The sequence below is a fragment of the Accipiter gentilis genome, chromosome 23, assembly GCF_929443795.1.
Source record: "Accipiter gentilis chromosome 23, bAccGen1.1, whole genome shotgun sequence".
In the NCBI taxonomy this organism is placed as follows: Eukaryota; Metazoa; Chordata; class Aves; order Accipitriformes; family Accipitridae; genus Astur; species Astur gentilis.
The window spans coordinates 7010644-7028960 of NC_064902.1; the positions used below are offsets into that span (position 1 = coordinate 7010644).

At 42.1% G+C, this 18317-nt stretch overlaps 1 protein-coding gene across 1 annotated transcript in view; it reads left to right on the plus strand.

The window, feature by feature from the left end:
- The window catches only part of SFMBT1 (Scm like with four mbt domains 1), an 85090-nt gene that overhangs the window by 33673 nt on the left and 33100 nt on the right, over positions 1 to 18317 (plus strand). The window contains exons 2-3 of the mRNA XM_049826390.1: positions 10033 to 10201; positions 17590 to 17684. Of these exons, the coding sequence (XP_049682347.1) occupies positions 10174 to 10201; positions 17590 to 17684 (123 nt within the window). The 5' untranslated portion in view covers positions 10033 to 10173. The remainder of the gene's footprint in view (positions 1 to 10032; positions 10202 to 17589; positions 17685 to 18317) is intronic.

Genomic DNA, 18317 nt, shown 5'->3' on the forward strand with positions numbered 1-18317 from the left:
CTTTGCCCTTTTTACATTTTCTGAGAATTTCTCTGGAAATGTAAGAACATTACGGTTTTATGGTGGTTTAAACTCAGCCAGCAACTAAGCACCACGCAGCCGCTCCATCACTCCCCCTCCTCAACTTGGCAGGGGAGAGAAAATATAACGAAAGGCTCGTGGGTCGAAATAAGAACAGGGAGAGATCACTCAACCAATTACTGTCACAGACAAAACAGACTCAACCTGGGGAAAATGAACTTAATTTATTGCCAATCAAACCAGAGTAGGGTAATGAGAAATAAAACCAAATCTTAAAACCTTCCCCCCACCACTCCCTTCTTCCCAGTCACAACTTCACTCCAGATTTTCTCTACCTCCTCCCCTCAGCGGCATGGGGAACGGGGGTTATGGTCAGTTCATCATGTGTTGTCTCTGCCGCTCCTTTCTCCACAGAGGGAGGACTCCTCACACTCTTCGCCTGCTCCATCATGGGGTCCCTCCCACGGGAGACAGTCCTCCACGAACTCCTCCAACGTGGGCCATTCCCACGGGCTGCAGTTTTTCACGAACTGCTCCAGCATGGGTCCTTTCCACAGTGTGCAGTCCTTCAGGAGCACACTGCTCCAGTGTGAGTCCCCCACAGGGTCACAAGTCCTGCCAGAAAACCTGCTCCATGGGCTCCTCTCTCCACGGGTTCGCAGGTCCTGTCAGGAGCCTGCTCCAGCGCAGGCTTCCCATGGGGTCACAGCCTCCTTTGGCCATCCACCTGCTCCGGCGTGGGGTCCTTCCCGGGCTGCAGGTGGAGATCTGCCCCCCCGTGGACCTCCCTGGACTGCAGGGGGACAGCCTGCCTCACCAGGGTCTTCCCCACAGGTGCCTGGAGCATCTCCTCCCCCTCCTTCTGCACTGACCTTGGTGTCTGCAGGGTTGTTTCTCTCACATGTTCTCACTCCTCTCTCCAGCTGCAGTTTCTGTGCCCCAGCAACTTCTTTTCCCTTATTAAATATGTTATCACAGAGGTACTACCACTGTTGCTGATGGGCTTGGCCTTGGCCAGCGGTGGGTCTGTCTTGGAGCCAGGTGGCATTGGCTCTATCGGACACAGGGGAAGCTTCTAGCAGCTTCTCACAGAAGCTACCTCTGTAGACCCCACGCTACCAAAACCTTGCCACACCAACCCAGTACAGGTGTGTTCTTTGAATGCAGGTCTCTTGAGGAGTCTCAATTGTTGCTGTTGCAATGGGAGGGATGAACAACTTGGAGTTCTCTTATGCTAAAACAGATTTAATGGAAGTAGCAGGGAAACGGAAGGGTGGAACTGTTATGAGTACTGGTACGTGAGCAGAGGTTGCAATGCAGGTGTGATAGAGAAATATAGTATGTTTTAACAGTTAATCTAACTCTGCTGATAGTAGTTCCTATTTGCATTTATATACATACATAATCTTCATGCTCAATGGGTTTTGTTCTCAGAGGCCATACAGAAGCTGTTCAGATAAGAACACTTGAACATGCTCTTGGCAGGCAAAAAGATGAAAGAGATTGCAGGAATCCTGTGCCATGTTTCTAGGAAAGCTTCTTTTGCAAGGAGCGGGAGTTGAGTGTTAAGACAAACACAATTTTTGTCCTTGCAAGGACAAAGCCCAAGTAAGTTACAGGAGTAGAGACTTGGTAGAGAGAGATTAGAGGGGTTGACATTTCAGAAATTTTGACTGCTTTTGATGAAATAATAATTTCTCGTGAAGGAGAGTTGGTGGTTTGTTACTGTGGTCCTTGGACAGAACATACCTACGTAAGGTGAAGTCTGCAGCCAGAGCTGCTGAAGAAGGGTTGGTCACCAGGATGGTGCACCTGTGACCTGTTACAAAAGAGCAAAATTGTATGATTTGACTGTAAGAGACAGGTTAGAGGGGTGATAGCGGATGGTGGTAAACTCAGACTACATCTGGTTACAGCTGGTCTAGCAACTGCAAAAAATGTGGAAACATAGCTGCCCCTGTAATTTGTTTTTTAAATATAGGAAAAATATAGGAAGGTTTTGCTTTTGCTTTGGAGCATCCAATATGCTATCAAGATGGTCTAGAGAAAATGTTGGTGATCATACCTGCAGTAAAGGGCAATTCAATGATCTGTTTATCTTTGATAAATCCTTACATAAGCAATCAAATAAGCTCCTGTTCATAGACCTACTGTTCCATACGTGTGTGTAAAAACAACACTTTAAGGAACTGCAAGTCAGCCAAAGGTTTCTCTTTTCTGCGTTGGACAGGATAATTCCTGTGGCAGCTGTGACTACTGAAATTGGTAGTATTTTTATTACTTTGTTCTAGAAGCATCAAACTTTATTTGGCCTACCTGTAGTCTACTTTCTGGGCCTTGCAGGGCTGTCTTGGGAAGGTTTGGAGTGTGCTAACAGTGCTGAGCCAAGGCCTTTGTGGCAGGTGGTTTTCTTTCCTGCAAAAGCCACTGAAATTGATCTTTGTTCATCACAGAACATAAGTTAAAATGGCTTGAAAAATTGGAATTCCAGCATAAATTGAAGATGGTGAGAAGCCTTCCACTTCATCTTTTGTTTGTGGAGGGTCAGATACTAGGTAGGCATGTGCTTGTGAGATACTTCCTTTGTTTATACAATGGAAAGTTAGAAAATATCTTGAGTGTTATCCAGGCTTCCAACTGTTAGTGACTAGATAAGAGAAGACAAAATTACAAGAAAGGTCTTAAACCCTGTTTTGACTCTAAAAGGCTTAGAGAACTAGGAGTTTGTGTGAGGTATGGGACTCTGGAGACCCTTTCTTGGAGAAGTAGGACCTCTGCCGAGGGCTCCAGCAGGGAGAATGACAGGGGGATGGGGCAAGAGGGAAGGGTGTAGAAGTACGTGTGTGTAATACTTTGCTTCTCAAGAAAATAATTTGAATATCTGGTCTGACAGCTGTGTACTGTCCTTCTGGTGCTGTGGGTACAGAAGGACAGTTAATGGGCGCTTAGAGAAGCGTTGATGTGGTTGTTGAATCACAAAACACAGAAGCATGTGGCAGATTACACAGAGGCTGGTTTTGTGCCTACCCTGCTCTTGCAGTGTGAATGGAGTTAAAAAAATCCTCAAGTCAGGGAGAGGAGAGTGAGCAAAGCATTGGCAGCTTTCACACTCCTGCGGCAGCGCAGCTTTGTGGGGTTTTGGTGAGTTGCTTATCCGAGTGTAGCAGGAATGATCATGCAGACAGTTGCTGATCTGTGAATTTTAAACAGTTCCTTACCATCACATATATTAAAGATTTCTTACACTGAATGCTGTTCTGAATATTTGTTTGCTTTTGCCTCTCTCAGTCCTGATTTCAAGGGTGAGATTTTTTTCAAAGGAGGCAAATATCTGCCGTTGCACCCTGATGGAGGTGGTTGCTGATTTGCTATGGCAGGTAATCAGCTGTATCTTTCCACTGAGTTGACAGCAGTGTCTAGCCAGAGTCTCTGACATTTTCACCCAAAAGGATATGTCTGTTTTAAGGAAATGTACAGACCATAACATGGGGGTTTGGATGTTTCTGTACTACATGTGCATTGCTACAAAAGAGTGAATGAAACTTGCACTGAATAGCTTGAAAGTTAATTTTCTACAGCACTGTTGATTGTGGTTCTGATTGAGAAATTTGCTTACTAGGTATCTTACTTTTTTTGTGCTGAAAATACTAAGTAAGGGTACTCCAAACTACTGTGATACAAAACTCACCAGTACACCTGTAATGGACTTCATTAAAATGTTTATGAGGAATCAAGTACTACACATTGTAAGTGGACCCCAAATAAACTTGGCTCCTACGTGAATAGTTTATTATGCTGGGTTCCGTTTGTGCTATAGATTTTGGATTTTTTAAAAAATAAATTCTATTGGTATTTAAAACACTTCCACTTAAGTCGTCATCCTAGATGGTCCTTTCCATTTTTTTACTTTCTTCTGTCAGCGACGGGTTGGCAGTCTCAGGCCAGGTGGAGAGGGTGCCAATGTGTTTTCTGGGCCAGGTGGAGAGGGTGCTCTTTGTCCCTGGGGAGGGTGCAAATGTGTTTTCCAAAGGCCTGATGTTCTCTGCCTGGCTTATCTCCTAGGGTAGAGGACCCCGCAACTGCATTTTGGCTAGCTGAGACCTGCTTGTATGTCGATAAGGTGTGTGGCCTGCAAGTACCCAGTCACATACAAATCTTGAACATGCCCCCCTTCCGCCCTGGAGCCACTGTCTCATTTTCTTGTAGCAAAAGGGGCAGCTGAGGCCTATATTCATCATTGACTGCAGTGCTGTTAGATTAGGAAAAAAGGTTAAAAAAAAGCTTGACATCTTTTGCAGGCTGTGCAAATTGCCTATTTCTGCAGTAATAATAAAAGCAGAGGGTGAGTGAGCATCTGGAATTGGCCACAGGTTGTAACTGCAATTGTGTGCAGCAGCATCAGGAATAAGGCTTGAGAGGGTCTGTGCCCCTGCTTTTCAGAGCTCCGTCCACTGCAGCGGCAGGATTGGGCCTGCGGGTGTGTAGGGTTGGTGCAGAGTCTTCTCCCTGTGAAGGAAAAGTCTCTCCTTCCAGCTAATTTTGTCATAAAGAGTTCTAGATCTTAACTACAGAAGAGCTTTTATGATGAACTTGTGCGTTAGTAAGATGAATTGGGATTATTCACTGAAAGGGTCCCTGAGTTAAAATGTACGACGAAGCACAGGAATGACTGGTTGATTCCTATTTATAACTGTGCGCTGGGAAAGGGTTGCTGCTGTGGCTGGGCGCTCATCTGTACGTGTTTGGTACTTCGCATTGTTCTTTCTGAACGTTTTTCAGACAGAAGTTTGTAACAGAGGGGTGCTTTTGTCCTGAATGGCTTTTCTTTCTGAAACGCCAACAAGAATCTCCACGGCAAACGCTGGACCTAATTAGAAGATGTGCTGAACAGGACACTGTTTATGCACAGCTATAAGTCCTACAGTAAAGATTTTGTTACAAAAACTCTTTAGATGAAACCTGTGTGCCGTCTCCTCTCACAGGGAACTCATAATTAGTATTGCCTTGAAGTGAAAAAGCACAGTTGTATGTGTGAATGGGCATAGGGACCAGGATGACATTTACCCCCTCTCCTCCCGCCTCCAGGGTATGATCCAAGAATAACAAAAAGGACCTTTACCTTTCCTTGTGAGCAGTAGATTTATCTTCATATTCAGCGGCAGAGTTGTAGGTTTCAGGCATTGAAGAACCCCTTCCCTGCTCTGACAGACCTCTGCAACAGGTTTTCTGCCTGCCTTTGCAGAGTAAAGCTCTATATGGTAGACACAGGGTTTTGAACTAGATTTTACTGGATGCCTTAGCATGAAGGAATTTGCTGAAACCTGATCCTTTCTGTAGCTTCTTCCCCAGTCCGTAGGGGTGTCTTCTGTCCCCATTGTCTCATGTGCCTTTGTTTTAAAATAATATTAAGCCTTAGACACCAGCTGATTTACTTTAATTCAACATCCAACTTATGTTTGATTTCTTTTCATATTCAAGTGAGCCATCTGGCTTTAATGAACTGTAACTGTTTTTAATGCTGCCTCCAGTTGCTAACATCTGAATATTTCATGTGCTGAAAGGAGGTTTGAAATGGAGAAGTGAGACTGAAGAGTCCAAAGTATTTCCAAATCAGCTCTGTTCCAGCAGCACTTGTGCTCCGCTCCCCTCGAGATTTATCAAAAGATAATCTTTGGGGTGCCAGACTGTAAGCAGCAGCCATGGCGGGTGCTAATTACAAGTACTCTCAATTTTGTGTATGTAAAACACCAGAGCTGCTTATGAAATCCTGAATAACTACCCAGCTTGACTTGGGCACAGTATCAATCAACTTCAACAGGAGCTGCCTGTATTTGGCATCTTTTAAATAAACAGCCTCTTTGGTGTTTAGGTTTGGTTTTGTTGTTTTGGCTGTTTGTGGTTGTTTTTTTTTTGGGGGGGGGGGGGGGCAGTATGGGATGGTGTGTCTTAAATATTTCCATGTTGCAAAAAAAGATAAGTTAGTTTTACATCACCTAGTTTAGTTATAGAAGTTAATTGAGAGCTGGATCCCATAAACTGAAAATATCTTAATTGCAATTAAATTCTGAGGATACTTTGCCAGGATTACACTATTAGAAACCAGTGGCATATCCCCAGATTTGTTAGACTACATGCTTTGCTCGACATTTTTCACAGCGTTGCCTTTGTTTTGGCTTAGCAGTGTGACAGCTGATAGACTTACGATAGGCCATTACCAAGAAATATTTTGATTAATGATTAAAAAGTATTTTGTTGGTTAGTCCTTCACTGTGTGCCAAGCATCGTGCAGATTGCCAGTGACGTCATCTTCCAGCATTATTTCATAAATGGTAGAATAAATGGAAGCTTAGACTGTCAGTCTGTCTACAGGAGGAAAGTCTTCAGAAAGGGTAGGCTGGGAACATGCGGTTGCGTTAGCTTACCCTGCACTGCTTTGTCCTGAGAGCATGGAAGAAGTACATAAGGAACCAAAGGAGACTGATAGAGATTGGTACCTTAATTTCTCAGTAACTTTCTCATAGAGACAGAGCTGAATTGGGAGTTAACTTGTAACCTTGTAGGTATATGCTGAGCACAGTCTTTCTGAGCTGGAGAGGAGTAGGTTAGAAGCAGTATAGCAGAAATTGGCAGCCACGTTCCCTTCCAAATGCATTCCTGAAGCTATAATGAATAAAACCGTATTAATATCTTCTGCACAGTAGATTTTTGTGGCATTAAGCTACCATTCAATAGGAGCTCTTAATGATACCTCTTGCTACTCTTAAAAAATTTTTATTCTCACATGTAATGAATTTTTAAAGTTGGCTGTATTTTGATTGTACTTGAGAACTTCCTGCACCACTGAGCACTATTGGTGGATACTTCTTTAACTGTATTCAAGTTTGTTGTTTTGTTTGCATGTGAAGGAGGCTATCAGTGTTGTAGACAGGAGATTTCAGCCAGGCTTTTCAATGCTTTGCACTGCAGTTCCCTAAAATTCATGCCAAAAACTGTAGCTCAGTCTACAGTACAATTTTGGCATCTCACTTTCAGTTGAAGTGTAACTGGAGTTTGGTTTGACTCGTGTGATACTGCCAGCTAGCAAGCCTGGATGCTCCACAGACGGGCTCAGGACATTTGCAGCCTGCTACACAGCATTTTACAATTAAGCCATGGAAATCCTCCACAAAATGGACTTACGGTACTTTGGGAAGGTTTGGAGGGATTTCTTCCCCCTCCTTTTTTTTTTTTTTCTTTCCAAGTTCTCTGTGTCTGAATGGTGGAGGCATGTCTCGGTTAACTTGCTTTGCATGGCGACTGCGGGAGCCTAAAGATACTGCTATCAGCAGGGACAGGGACAGTGTCCTTCCCGGTCCCAGCCACAGGCGTCTGCCCAGTCCTTGTGCCTGCGATTACGGAGCTGCCTTCTCCGTTCGCTCGGAGAGGCTGCTGAGGAACTGGGCAGGCAAGCAGGCAGAAGCGGTCGCTCTCGCACCTGAACTTCCTTGTAATAGAACTACTTCTTCAAAATACTTCGTTTTTTAACAGATAGACACATTTTCAAAGGAAAAAGCATTTAGTTAGAATTTTTCACGCCAGCTGTACTTCACAAGCTGCTTATTTGAATGACAGTACAAATGCAACTGCAGCCTGCATAAAGCTGCTTAAGATCTGCTGGCACTTGTGGTGGGATGGAAGTTGCTGTTTCAGAGAGAGAAGGGCTGGGTAGTGTCTTAGTCATTTGTAGTTACTGTGTGCCCAGTCCAGTTATACCTTCAGAAGTCAAATCATGGTTGCACCTTTAGAAGCAGTATCGTATTGGAAAATCTCTTAGTTGTGATACTCATTTTGAAGTAAGATTTTTGTGTTTCCATCTGCTAGGCAGCTTGCATTACTTACAGATTAGTCCATGCTGTAGCAGAAAAAAAAGCCCACTTAAAATAGTTGGTTTCTTTAACCTTAAAAAAAAAAAAGAACCCTCCCATAAAACCTCTGTAAGGATTATTGGGTAGTCTCCATAGACACTATAGGTATGCAAAACTTAAAGAAATTTAAGACTTTTCAAATGTGTTAAAATGTAGTTATTAAAAATGTGTTTAGTTGAGAAGTGCAGCCTGTGTTTTTTAAAACCTGATTTTTAGTCCTCTACAATATTTTTGTTATCTTGCTTAAAAAGAAGAAACATGTGCTTCCCAGACATTCAACAAGAATGGAAAGGACATTTGAAGATTATCTTTTTTTTTACAAGAATTTTTAAGCCAATAATCTTGTTTTTGAGGCCGCCTCATGCCCCATCTCATTGATTTATAGAAATTTGTTAGTCAAAGTGTGATATTAATAAAGAAACATGTAACCTAGGCTTTTATTTACTATAGAACTTTGCTTTAGCGGAGAATTTTGTAAGGGAAAAATACTCTCAGTGCATTGCCAGTGCAGTGAACTAGCGGGCTTGCTTTAGATGTGTCCTTCCTTGGTTTCTACCATTACTAATGAAATAATGATTTAACAGCTCATAGGAATAGGTTTGAAAGTTATGGCTATTTATCACAAAATCTTTAGGAGTGTAGTTCTGCTCTTTTATTATATATATATATTTATATATTTTATTATATATTTAGGTTATTTTCCCCTGACACACATCGGGGCAGGAATACCTTCAGCTTGCACAACTATAAAACACTCTGTGCGTGCACACGCATGTGTGTAGTAAAACGAAGGTGTGAAAACAGCCAGTTTCAGGGCATTTTTTTTACATGTACCGTCCTCAGATGTTCTGCAGGGCAGTAGTTTCTGGTTTGGGGTAACAGGATAAGACGTTAAACGGTTCAGCCATCTACATTTATACAGCCTCTGTATTTGTGGCATGGGTTTGTCAAAAGAGACTGCAAAATTTTCTTGTCGTGCTGTCTCCAAACAATTTGGGAGTCTGGTGGCAGAGGGGCTGTGTCCCTTGGCGATGAAGGTGATGCTTAAGAAATTTGGTGAGTGGAAGGATTATGAGTTACGGGTAGGCTGGAGTTGTATCACTTGTTTGTTTTTCCTCATACCACAGGATCATAATTTTAACGTAATGTAGTTGGGAGCAGTCCTCTGCAGTTGTACAGGGCTGCTTCTCCTTGAAGAACCATTGGCATGGCAGAAGTCAGTACAGACATCTTTTAAGTATACAGTATGAGAGGTGACTGTTACCTGTATTGAATATCTTAAAATATGTTTTACCAGCTAATATACAGTAAAATGAACTGCCATAAAATCCAAAGAAAATGTTAAGACTGGTAAAAGAAAATGAAATTAAAACAAAGTACATCTCTTGGTGTACAGAGTATAAATCGGTTTTCCCCTTATATAAGAGACAACATTTTGATAATAAATGAGCTACTGTGTCAAAGCATAACAGTTTCACTGGTATCTTCAAGTCCTGTTAAAGGGATGAAGTGATGGCTCCGTGGTTGAACTGTTAAGAATCTAGTAAGTTTAAAATGTGTACATATATTTAAACTTGTCTTACAGCCATTCAAGACCAGAGTTGCTAATTGCCTGAAGGCTTGTGGACAGCAAATGGCTAAAGTATTAGAAACACACAGCCTGAGCAGACATTTTGTAAGCCTCATTGTACTCTTTCTTTGCTAGTATCAGTTTGGCTTTCTTGACTTTAGGCATTTTTGTTGGTCCAGGTGACAAAGGAGATGGATTCCTGCTGAATCCATCCTGCTCCTAAGACATGACTTGGTTAGTTCCCTGCTTCTTGAGCCTTGTAAAGGGTTGAAGGAGCTTTTGAGAGGGGTGGATTTGTTGGGGGGCTAAAGAGATGTTGAAAGTCAGCTTTATAATTGACTGATTTAGGAAATATGTTTTTTCTAGAATCAGTTTGGTCTGCAGATGAGGGATATGGAATAGCTAAACATACATAAACGCAGTGAGATGCCCTTGTTTGCTTTAAAGTTTTTGGCTTATTGCTGGAGTAATGTTCTTAATGTATCTTAAAAGTAGTTAAAATCCGATAAACATTTTCTTATCAGTTGTTCTTTTCAGGTTTTTTTTCAGGATCCCTTCTTGAATGTCCTGGCTGCCAGTAGAATTGAAGGCAGGAGGTGACTCATGACCACCAAACTGTGACAGCCTTGGATTCCCCTGCTTTTGGCTGCTCAAAATAACCACTGGGCTACTGTGGAGATGAATGGAGAACAGCAGTATGATGCAGGTAATAGTACAGCTGAGCTCCCTGGCTAAAAATTCTCAAAAAACTTGGCAAGTGAGATGGAGCAAAGATGAGTGCAGTGAATGTTTCATAGTGCATGTGTCTGATGCTGTGTACTGTATACAGGGAGAAACTCAAATTTCAATGACTGTGGGTTAGATTCTGGCTACGGGGTTTATGTTTGTTATTGCTCTATTTCAAAAGCAGGGTGTATCATTGGCTTAAAGGAGGACAAAATCTAACCCACCTTAGTAACTGTGTTTTGAGAAGCTGTGTCTTTCCTCTTTGTGATACCACTACGAGATGGACTTACGAAAAGCTCAGTGGCTTTAACGCTACTATTTTAAGGCATTTGTCTGTCAAAGTGGTTAATATTATCTTGTTCTGTCCTTGTGTTCATCTTGTTGTTAATATTTTGACAAGGTTGTGCTGCTGGTTTAAAAAGTCAGATAACTGAAGTTGTTTGCTGCCATTGTAATCTGTCCTGGTTTTCTGATGTGCCTTGGTGTTCCTGCTTTGATAGGCTTGGGATATCAACTCCTAGCCTGCTGCAGAGTGGTATATTATGATAAATTAGCTCAGGTTTGGGTTCACCTTGAAACACTAGGCTGGGAAAAGTGATTGTCTGGGGTGCTTTCTGAAACACTTCTGGAATTGTACACTCTTATGGGGGTTCTGACTTGGCTGCCACAGTTTGTTCCCTTTGTTTGAGGAGGTTCCTACCTATAGTGTTGGTACAGTTAATATAAAGTAAATTTGAATTTGTAGTTACCAGTGTAAACAATTGCATTAGGATTTTATCTGAGTATTACTTTCCTTTGGTATTTGTCCAACAAGCAGCTCTTCTCATAGGACAATTGGTAGGTTTTGTACCTTTATTTTATGAAAGTCTAATTGCTGTCAGTGTTGCTGAAGAAAAGTTAAACGTGTTATTAATCTACAGTGCTTTTAGCAGAATGCTATCATCTGTTTTATGATGCTGAAATATGCTTTTTGATTATTAATTATAGCCAATCAGTCAAGTTGTTGTCAACATTATATCCTCAAATAAGCAAGAAAAAGCAGCATGCTCAAGTATGCAGAATGTCTCCAGGCACATGCAAATGCTGTTTCCTCTGCTAGTGGAAACTGCTAACTTCTCTCATGTAGTGTGCAAGAAAGAGAAAAGGCTTTGAGCAGCTGAGAAGAGCACTAAGGACACGTATACATGGTCAGCAATGGGATGTTCACAGGCACATCCTGCCGTAGTAGAACCTTTGTTGACATTTTTCCATCTTCCTCAAAAGGTATCAGAGGTCACACAGTCCTCTCTGTGTGCTTTTGGAATAGCTAGGAAGGGTTTGATACTGCATTGAAATTACTCAACAGCTATTTTCCCGAGCATCGTATTTGTGCCTGCTTTGAGTACAGGTGGCTGTGAAAAGCAAACAATAGCTGAAGAGAGCTTTATTTGCTGAGTTCAAAGCTAGTTTCCAGAAAATGCTACACACATAAGCATAAGCACATCAGTTTTGTTGTGCCCTCTAATATTGTTTCCTGAAATGCTTTGAGTTAGACCAGTCCCAACCACTACTGGAACATTCCCTTCATATTCTTTGACTGGTGTCATTTTTTTCCATTTGATGATTTTTAGCAGTTTTGGAGATTCCGCTCTGTCTTTTTGGTTGTTACATACAGGCTCTCTTCCTACAAGAACACAGACAGTGGTCCAGGTTGTTGGTTGTGATGCTCTCCTGCACTATGAGGGGATAAGACGACTTTCATTCTTGTCACAGTCTTCCTCAGCTGCTGAAATTCCATCCTCTCTTTATTTATTCATGGCCTTGCAGCCAATATAGATGGAAAAGATTAACTGTTATTAAAATCAGATTGAAATATATCTAAGTTTCAGGGTGAGAAACCTTTAGGTTAGACTTAATTGAAGGTCTTGCAGACTTCAGTGTGATGTACTTAAATGTCCAATATGACAGTCTTCAACTAAATCACATTAAAGATGCATGAAAACTATTTGCAGTGAGAATTTAACTCAAATCCAAAGATCAAAACAGTCTGGTGTAGGCTGTTTCCATTGCAGGTATTTTTAAGGGCTAATGTCCTTAATATTTCACTACCTTCTTGTGTCCAAATGGTACAATTCAGTATTCTATCTCTTCCTGTATGCATCAGAGAGCAGCAGGACATAATTCATGGTAAAATTCAGAAAGGAAGAGGTAGTGTTCAAAATGATGGTAGTAGAAATAATGATAAATGGGAAGCGGTACTCCTACCTAGGAAGCTTCTAGTATTCTTACAGACAATTTTCTCACCTCCAGAGTGGATAAGAGTTATCCACAGAACGTCTGTAGGACACTTCTCAGATTTTACCTGAGAAAATGTTAGTTTGATTTGAAAGCTTTACTGACAGAAACTAGTTGTATGGTGAGGCCACAGAGATGAGACTCACATCTGGTTTCTTTCCCCACCTTTGCCAAAGTTGTTCTTTGCCACTGTGGCTCAGTCATCCTGTCTAATATAGTGTATTGGGTCTGCATGGCAAGGTTTTGGTAGCATGGGGGCTACAGGGGTGGCTTCTTTAAGAAGCTGCTAGAAGCTCCCCCTGTGTCCGATAGAGCCAATGCCACCTGGCTCCAAGACAGACCCACTGCTGGCCAAGGCCGAGCCCGTCAGCAACGGTGGCAGTGCCTCTGGGATAACATATTTAAGAAGGGAAAAAAAGTTGCTGGGACACAGAAACTGCAGCCGGAGAGAGGAGTGAGAATATGTGAGAGAAACAACCCTGCAGACACCAAGGTCAGTGCAGAAGGAGGGGGAGGAGATGCTCTAGGCGCCGGAGCAGAGATTCCCCTGCAGCCCTTGGTGAAGACCCTGGTGAGGCAGGCTGTCCCCCTGCAGTCCAGGGAGGTCCACGGGGGGGGCAGATCTCCACCTGCAGCCCAGGGAGGACCCCACGCCGGAGCAGGTGGATGGCCAAAGGAGGCTGTGTCCCCATGGGAAGCCCGCGCTGGAGCAGGCTCCTGGCAGGACCTGCGGACCCGTGGAGAGAGGAGCCCACATTGGAGCAGGTTTTCTGGCAGGACTTGTGACTCTCGGGGGGACCCACTCTGGAGCAGTGTGCTCCTGAAGGACTGCACACCGTAGGAGGGAACCACGCTGGAGCAAGGGAAGAGCTTGACGAGTCCTGCCCCTGAAGAGGAAGGAGCAGCAGACACAACGTGTGATGAACCGACCGTAACCCCCATTCCCCATCCCCCTGCGCTGCTGGGGGGATAGGTGAAGAATCCGGGAGTTGTGCCCGGGAAGGAGGGAGTGGTGGGGGGAAGATATTTTAGGATTTGGTTTTATTTCTCATTACCCTACTCTGGGTTGATTGGCAATAAATTAAGTTAATTTTCCCCAGGTTGAGTCTGTTTTGCCCATGACAGTAATTGGTTGAGTGATCTCTCCCTGTCCTTATCTCGACCCACGAACCTTTTGTTGTATTTTCTCTCCCCTGTCTAGCTGAGGGTGGAAGTGATAGAGTAGCTTTGGTGGGCACCTGGTGTCCAGCCAGGGTCAACCCACCATATATAGGAAAATATGTCTCGGTGTAGTAGAAAGCTGAATTAATTTAGGACTTACTGCAATTAAGAACATGGGGAGAAAGAGAGAAACATACGTATATGTACACACGTTTTATTAGATTAATAAATAGTGCTTTAGGATTAAATGGATTAAATATGATTTTGCTTCTTGTTATCTGTCATACAAATTTGCAAGTTTGATCACAGTAGTGAGAGTTTCTGGTGTAAATATCTGAGATTTTGTTGAGCAGTTTGAACTCAGACTGATCAGGACATTTAATACAGACATATGGCCCCTCAGGAATGTAGCTTCATCCAACTAGTCCTCTGTGTATCCTGGGATCTGCTAACCTGCGAGGGTCTTGCAAAAAATACCAACGTACTAGATCAAAGGCTTGATTTAAATGGCCTGCTCTGCTGCAACTGTCCTGACAATAAAACCGGAAAAGGGATTTTATTCTGACTCTCAAAGACTTCCAGCTAGCATGAGCCTTACCAGAGAGATGGTCCTTCACCATACTCTTGGAGTCTTTCTGCATTCAGATGTTGAAAAATAGATACTTGATTTCTGAGATTTTTCATGGTTTATGTAGTCCTACCACATGCCACAATTAAAAAAACTAATTTACTGCTCTCGCTATGAAACCTCATACAGCATTTTTGCTTTGAGCTTTATTCAACAAACTTTTCATGTTCCACATTGATTCAGTTAAGTAAGCGCTGCGCTAAATAACCTGGAATGCTGTGGCAGGGCCACGTATGAGAAGCAGTAGATAGATCTGTTAAATCCTATAGCTAAGCATGGCCCTCAGCTATGCCAGCCTCCTAAAGGAAGGAAAGCACCGGAACTCCACAGCTCTGCATGCTCGGTGGTTGAAGTAAGAAGCTAATCACCTAGTCTCATTTAATTGTAAAACCTTAGTAAAGTGTACATGCAAGCTGAGTTGAACTGTTACGAATGAATGGAACAACAAAAATTCTAGGTGCTTTTTTAAAAAGCTTTTTAAAAAATCCTTCTGACTCAACAAAACTCCCTAAAATAAAGCAGGAGGAGTATTAAATTTGCAATGAGTGTTGGACAGGAATTTGGAATTATTTTTTTTTCTGTGAAAAATGAGTTGCAAGAGAGCATCTGGGTGTGCTGGTGAGATTTGGGCACTGTACAGTACAAAGCAATCGGAGCCCTTCTCACCACAGTGCAGACCTGGAAGGAAACAGCTCTTTTGGATATGAAAACATCCAGGCTGCAGAGACCGTGGATGAGTGGAGTGACAAAGGACCTGTGGTAACTCTGATCCAGTTGGGAACTGGTTTTAACTGTCGTTAGAGGCAAAAGAGTAGCTGGAGCAGCATGCAAACTGGCTTTCTCAGGAGCTCCTTGCAGCAATTAAGTGGCAACATAAGTTACTAATTGACCCTTTCAGTGTGTTAAGTGACCTGTGCCTCATTTAAGGAGCTTAACTGCCCCTTAGACAGTTATCTGATGATAACATGTTATTGAAGACTTGGTGCTGCAAGCGGCTTGGTAAAGAGCACGGCTGGAAAGCCTCAAGATCTGTGTAGTATTCCCAGGTCGAGCTACTTGGCTTTCAAACTTGCTAAAAAGCACAGAGCAGTCACGTTGCTTTATGTTTCCCTTCAAGCAGGAATGCATTAGACATTGCAAGCAGTGCTTTTTACATACAAAGTGCTTTTGGAGTTGGATGAAAGTGGGGTTGTTGCTGCTGTTTAGCAGCTGGGTGCTTTTCTTTGGGAAAGGGTGAGCTGGCTTTTTCTAGGCAGGAGAAAAATCAGACAACGTTTGCTCTTGGTTTCGACTGATTATGGATGTGTTCAAGCTGATGTTTCTTCCCACTTTGGTTCTGCAGCTGTAGACTTAAGCATTTTTATGGTTATATTAAAGTGCTGGTTTAATGAGTTAAGAAATCTTAATCTGTTTTAACAACATTTTGCAATGAAATTATGTTTTTCTTAGAATGACTTGCAGCCAAAGCTTTCATCAACTCCACCCTAATTTGCAAACAGCTGTGGTGTGTTCCTTAACCTCTTTACTCCCTCAAAATTTTTTTAAAAATAAAATTACTTGCTTCTGCCCTTCTCCAGGTCTATTTCTTCAGTAAGTTAAAAATTATTCCCTGAAAGCGATGGTGGACATTCAAGCTCTGAATTTTTTGAGCTCTGAGGCTTATGAAGGGCCAATATAACCAACTGTAGTTGTTTAAAAATAGCAAAGTGAAATCGGGTTTGGGAGAGATAAGAGCTGCCTTTAAAACAGATACTGTCATCAGCAAACAAAAGCTAATTGAATATACGTTTCTAAATTTTGGGAAATTATAATTCCTAGAAGCACAATGAAAAGTCAAAGATAAGCTTAACAATCAGTTTGAAGATAAAATGAACCTACTTTACACTCAAGACTTGTAGGGTTTTTAGTCAATTGAATGTAGCTCAGAATTTTGGGCAAATATTTGCCCCTCTCTATTCAAGTACTAAGAACTGCTGTGAAGCATACTTAGCAGGTTGTCAGCATGTCCATGGGTCTGATATGGGCATGTAGTAGTACTTCATTCTTTTTTTTCTTTTTTTTTTGGACATGTAATGTTTCCTAGTCAAGCTACTATTCCTTGAAAGAACAGTTACCACCTGTCCTAAGAAAGTCGGAGTGTGTAAGAAATGTTGGTGTCCTATAATCTTTGCTGCGCTCTCCCCGTGGTTGTGATACACAGAGATTTCTCCATTTTCAAATACAAACAAGGTATCAGGTTTCCTTGTACCGAGAGAAGGAAATCTCTCGTGTTCATTCATAAAGACAACTATTATGCAGATTGGTAGAATTGGTCTAAAAGTGGAAATGAAAAGCTTTACTTTTATGTCACGTCACTGCCATCCCATTTTGCCGGTGAACCTGAAGCTGTAGTTTGTGTGTTGAGGTTAAAAATGCCACTTAGTGGGATTGAACTAGTGCATGCTGAACTAAATAGGGGATCTGAAGTCCAACCTGTGTTGGTTGTGGTGTCTTTTCAGCAGAGCGGGTTACACATTGGAGAAAATGGGAATAGGAAGGGGGCAGGGAAGTGAGCCAAGAACTGCAGGGGAGACCGGGGCTGTGGGACAGGCTTGACAATAATAGAAAATCTAATTTGTAGTGTGGCTCACTACAGCTGCTTGCTTCTCTAACAGCCTAAGTGAGTTTTGAACTGTGGCTTTAGTGGTTTTAGCACATTTTTTGTTTTAAATGCATCCAGAAATGAGATTTTCTTGGTCTAAAGAAGCTGTTACACCTTATGAGCTGGGGTTTTTTAAGTGACTAATTTGAGTGTTCTTGATTTCAGTTGTGTCTCAAGCTGTTTTCTTTAGGACTAGCCTGAGTTGTCCTCTGTGCTTTTGGTGTTTTATAACATCTAAATAAATCCTATCTAACTTTAAATAGAGGAGAGTCATATTTCAGGGTTTTTTTCTAGTCTTTCTTTTCAAACCTCTTAGTATTGGTATTGCTGTTTCCTGGATGACTTTTAATTTAATACACCAAAGGTCCAGTATTCCCAGAGTTTTGGGTCTCTTATATTTGTTGATACAAATACAGAACTCTTCTGCCTGTATTCTCCTCTCACCAATTGTAAACAATTTCTGCTTAAGCAAAATCCTCAGGATCTCACTATTTTTCAGACGAGATACAACTTAAAGTCTGTGTGTTGAAATGTGTTACTGAAGTTCACTGCGCACTTGTGTCCTCAGTCACTTGGAATTGAAGTGGGTTTTTCTGTAGTTCTTAGTAGCCTGAAACTTAAGCCAACAGGTTGCTAAATAGGAGGAGTTTGGCTTCTCTTCCAGATGCTGGTTCCAGTGTGGAAGAAGTGGAATTCAATTGGGATGAGTATCTAGAAGACACAGGAGCAACTGCTGCCCCCCACGGATCTTTTAAACATGTGAGTAAGGGAGTGTGTGTTTACTTACCATCTCCTGCATTAGTTTTTTTTGATATACTGAATGTTTAGGGTTTCTTTGAATGAGTTGATGCTCTCAGAACTGGAAGACTTAACTAGAATCATGTTTCTTAAAGAGAAATGAGGAATTTCACCTTTTTATTACTGTTGTAATTATTATCTTGTCTTCCTCCCTGTCTGAAGCACAGGGTAATCCCATCCACAGGTGCTGAAAGTTAAGGGGCTCCTAGTCTTTTCTGCACCAGAAGATAAGCTTAATTTTTCTCATGAAGGCCAAACTGGCCAGTCTCTTTCTTTTGGTGATTGCTGCTGGATAACTGCTATGGAAGAGCTAGCTTTAGAAAGTTGGTGGCATAGTTCTTGAACAGCAGAAATCAGATGTGCTCTCAAAGAAGGTTTTAATGGTGGCTTTCAAGGAGGCCAAGGAGAAAATAATAGCTCTGCCAAACACTTGACTGGAGTAGTTAGAAAACTGATTAGGATAACTTTCAATCACGGGCTTAATGGATAGTATGAAGTCTTGATAAGCCCTTGTCTTTGCCCTTAGGTATCTTTATTCAAATGTCTGTTGGTAAAATCATGCACTGTCCTGTTGGGTGAGATCTGAATGTGACA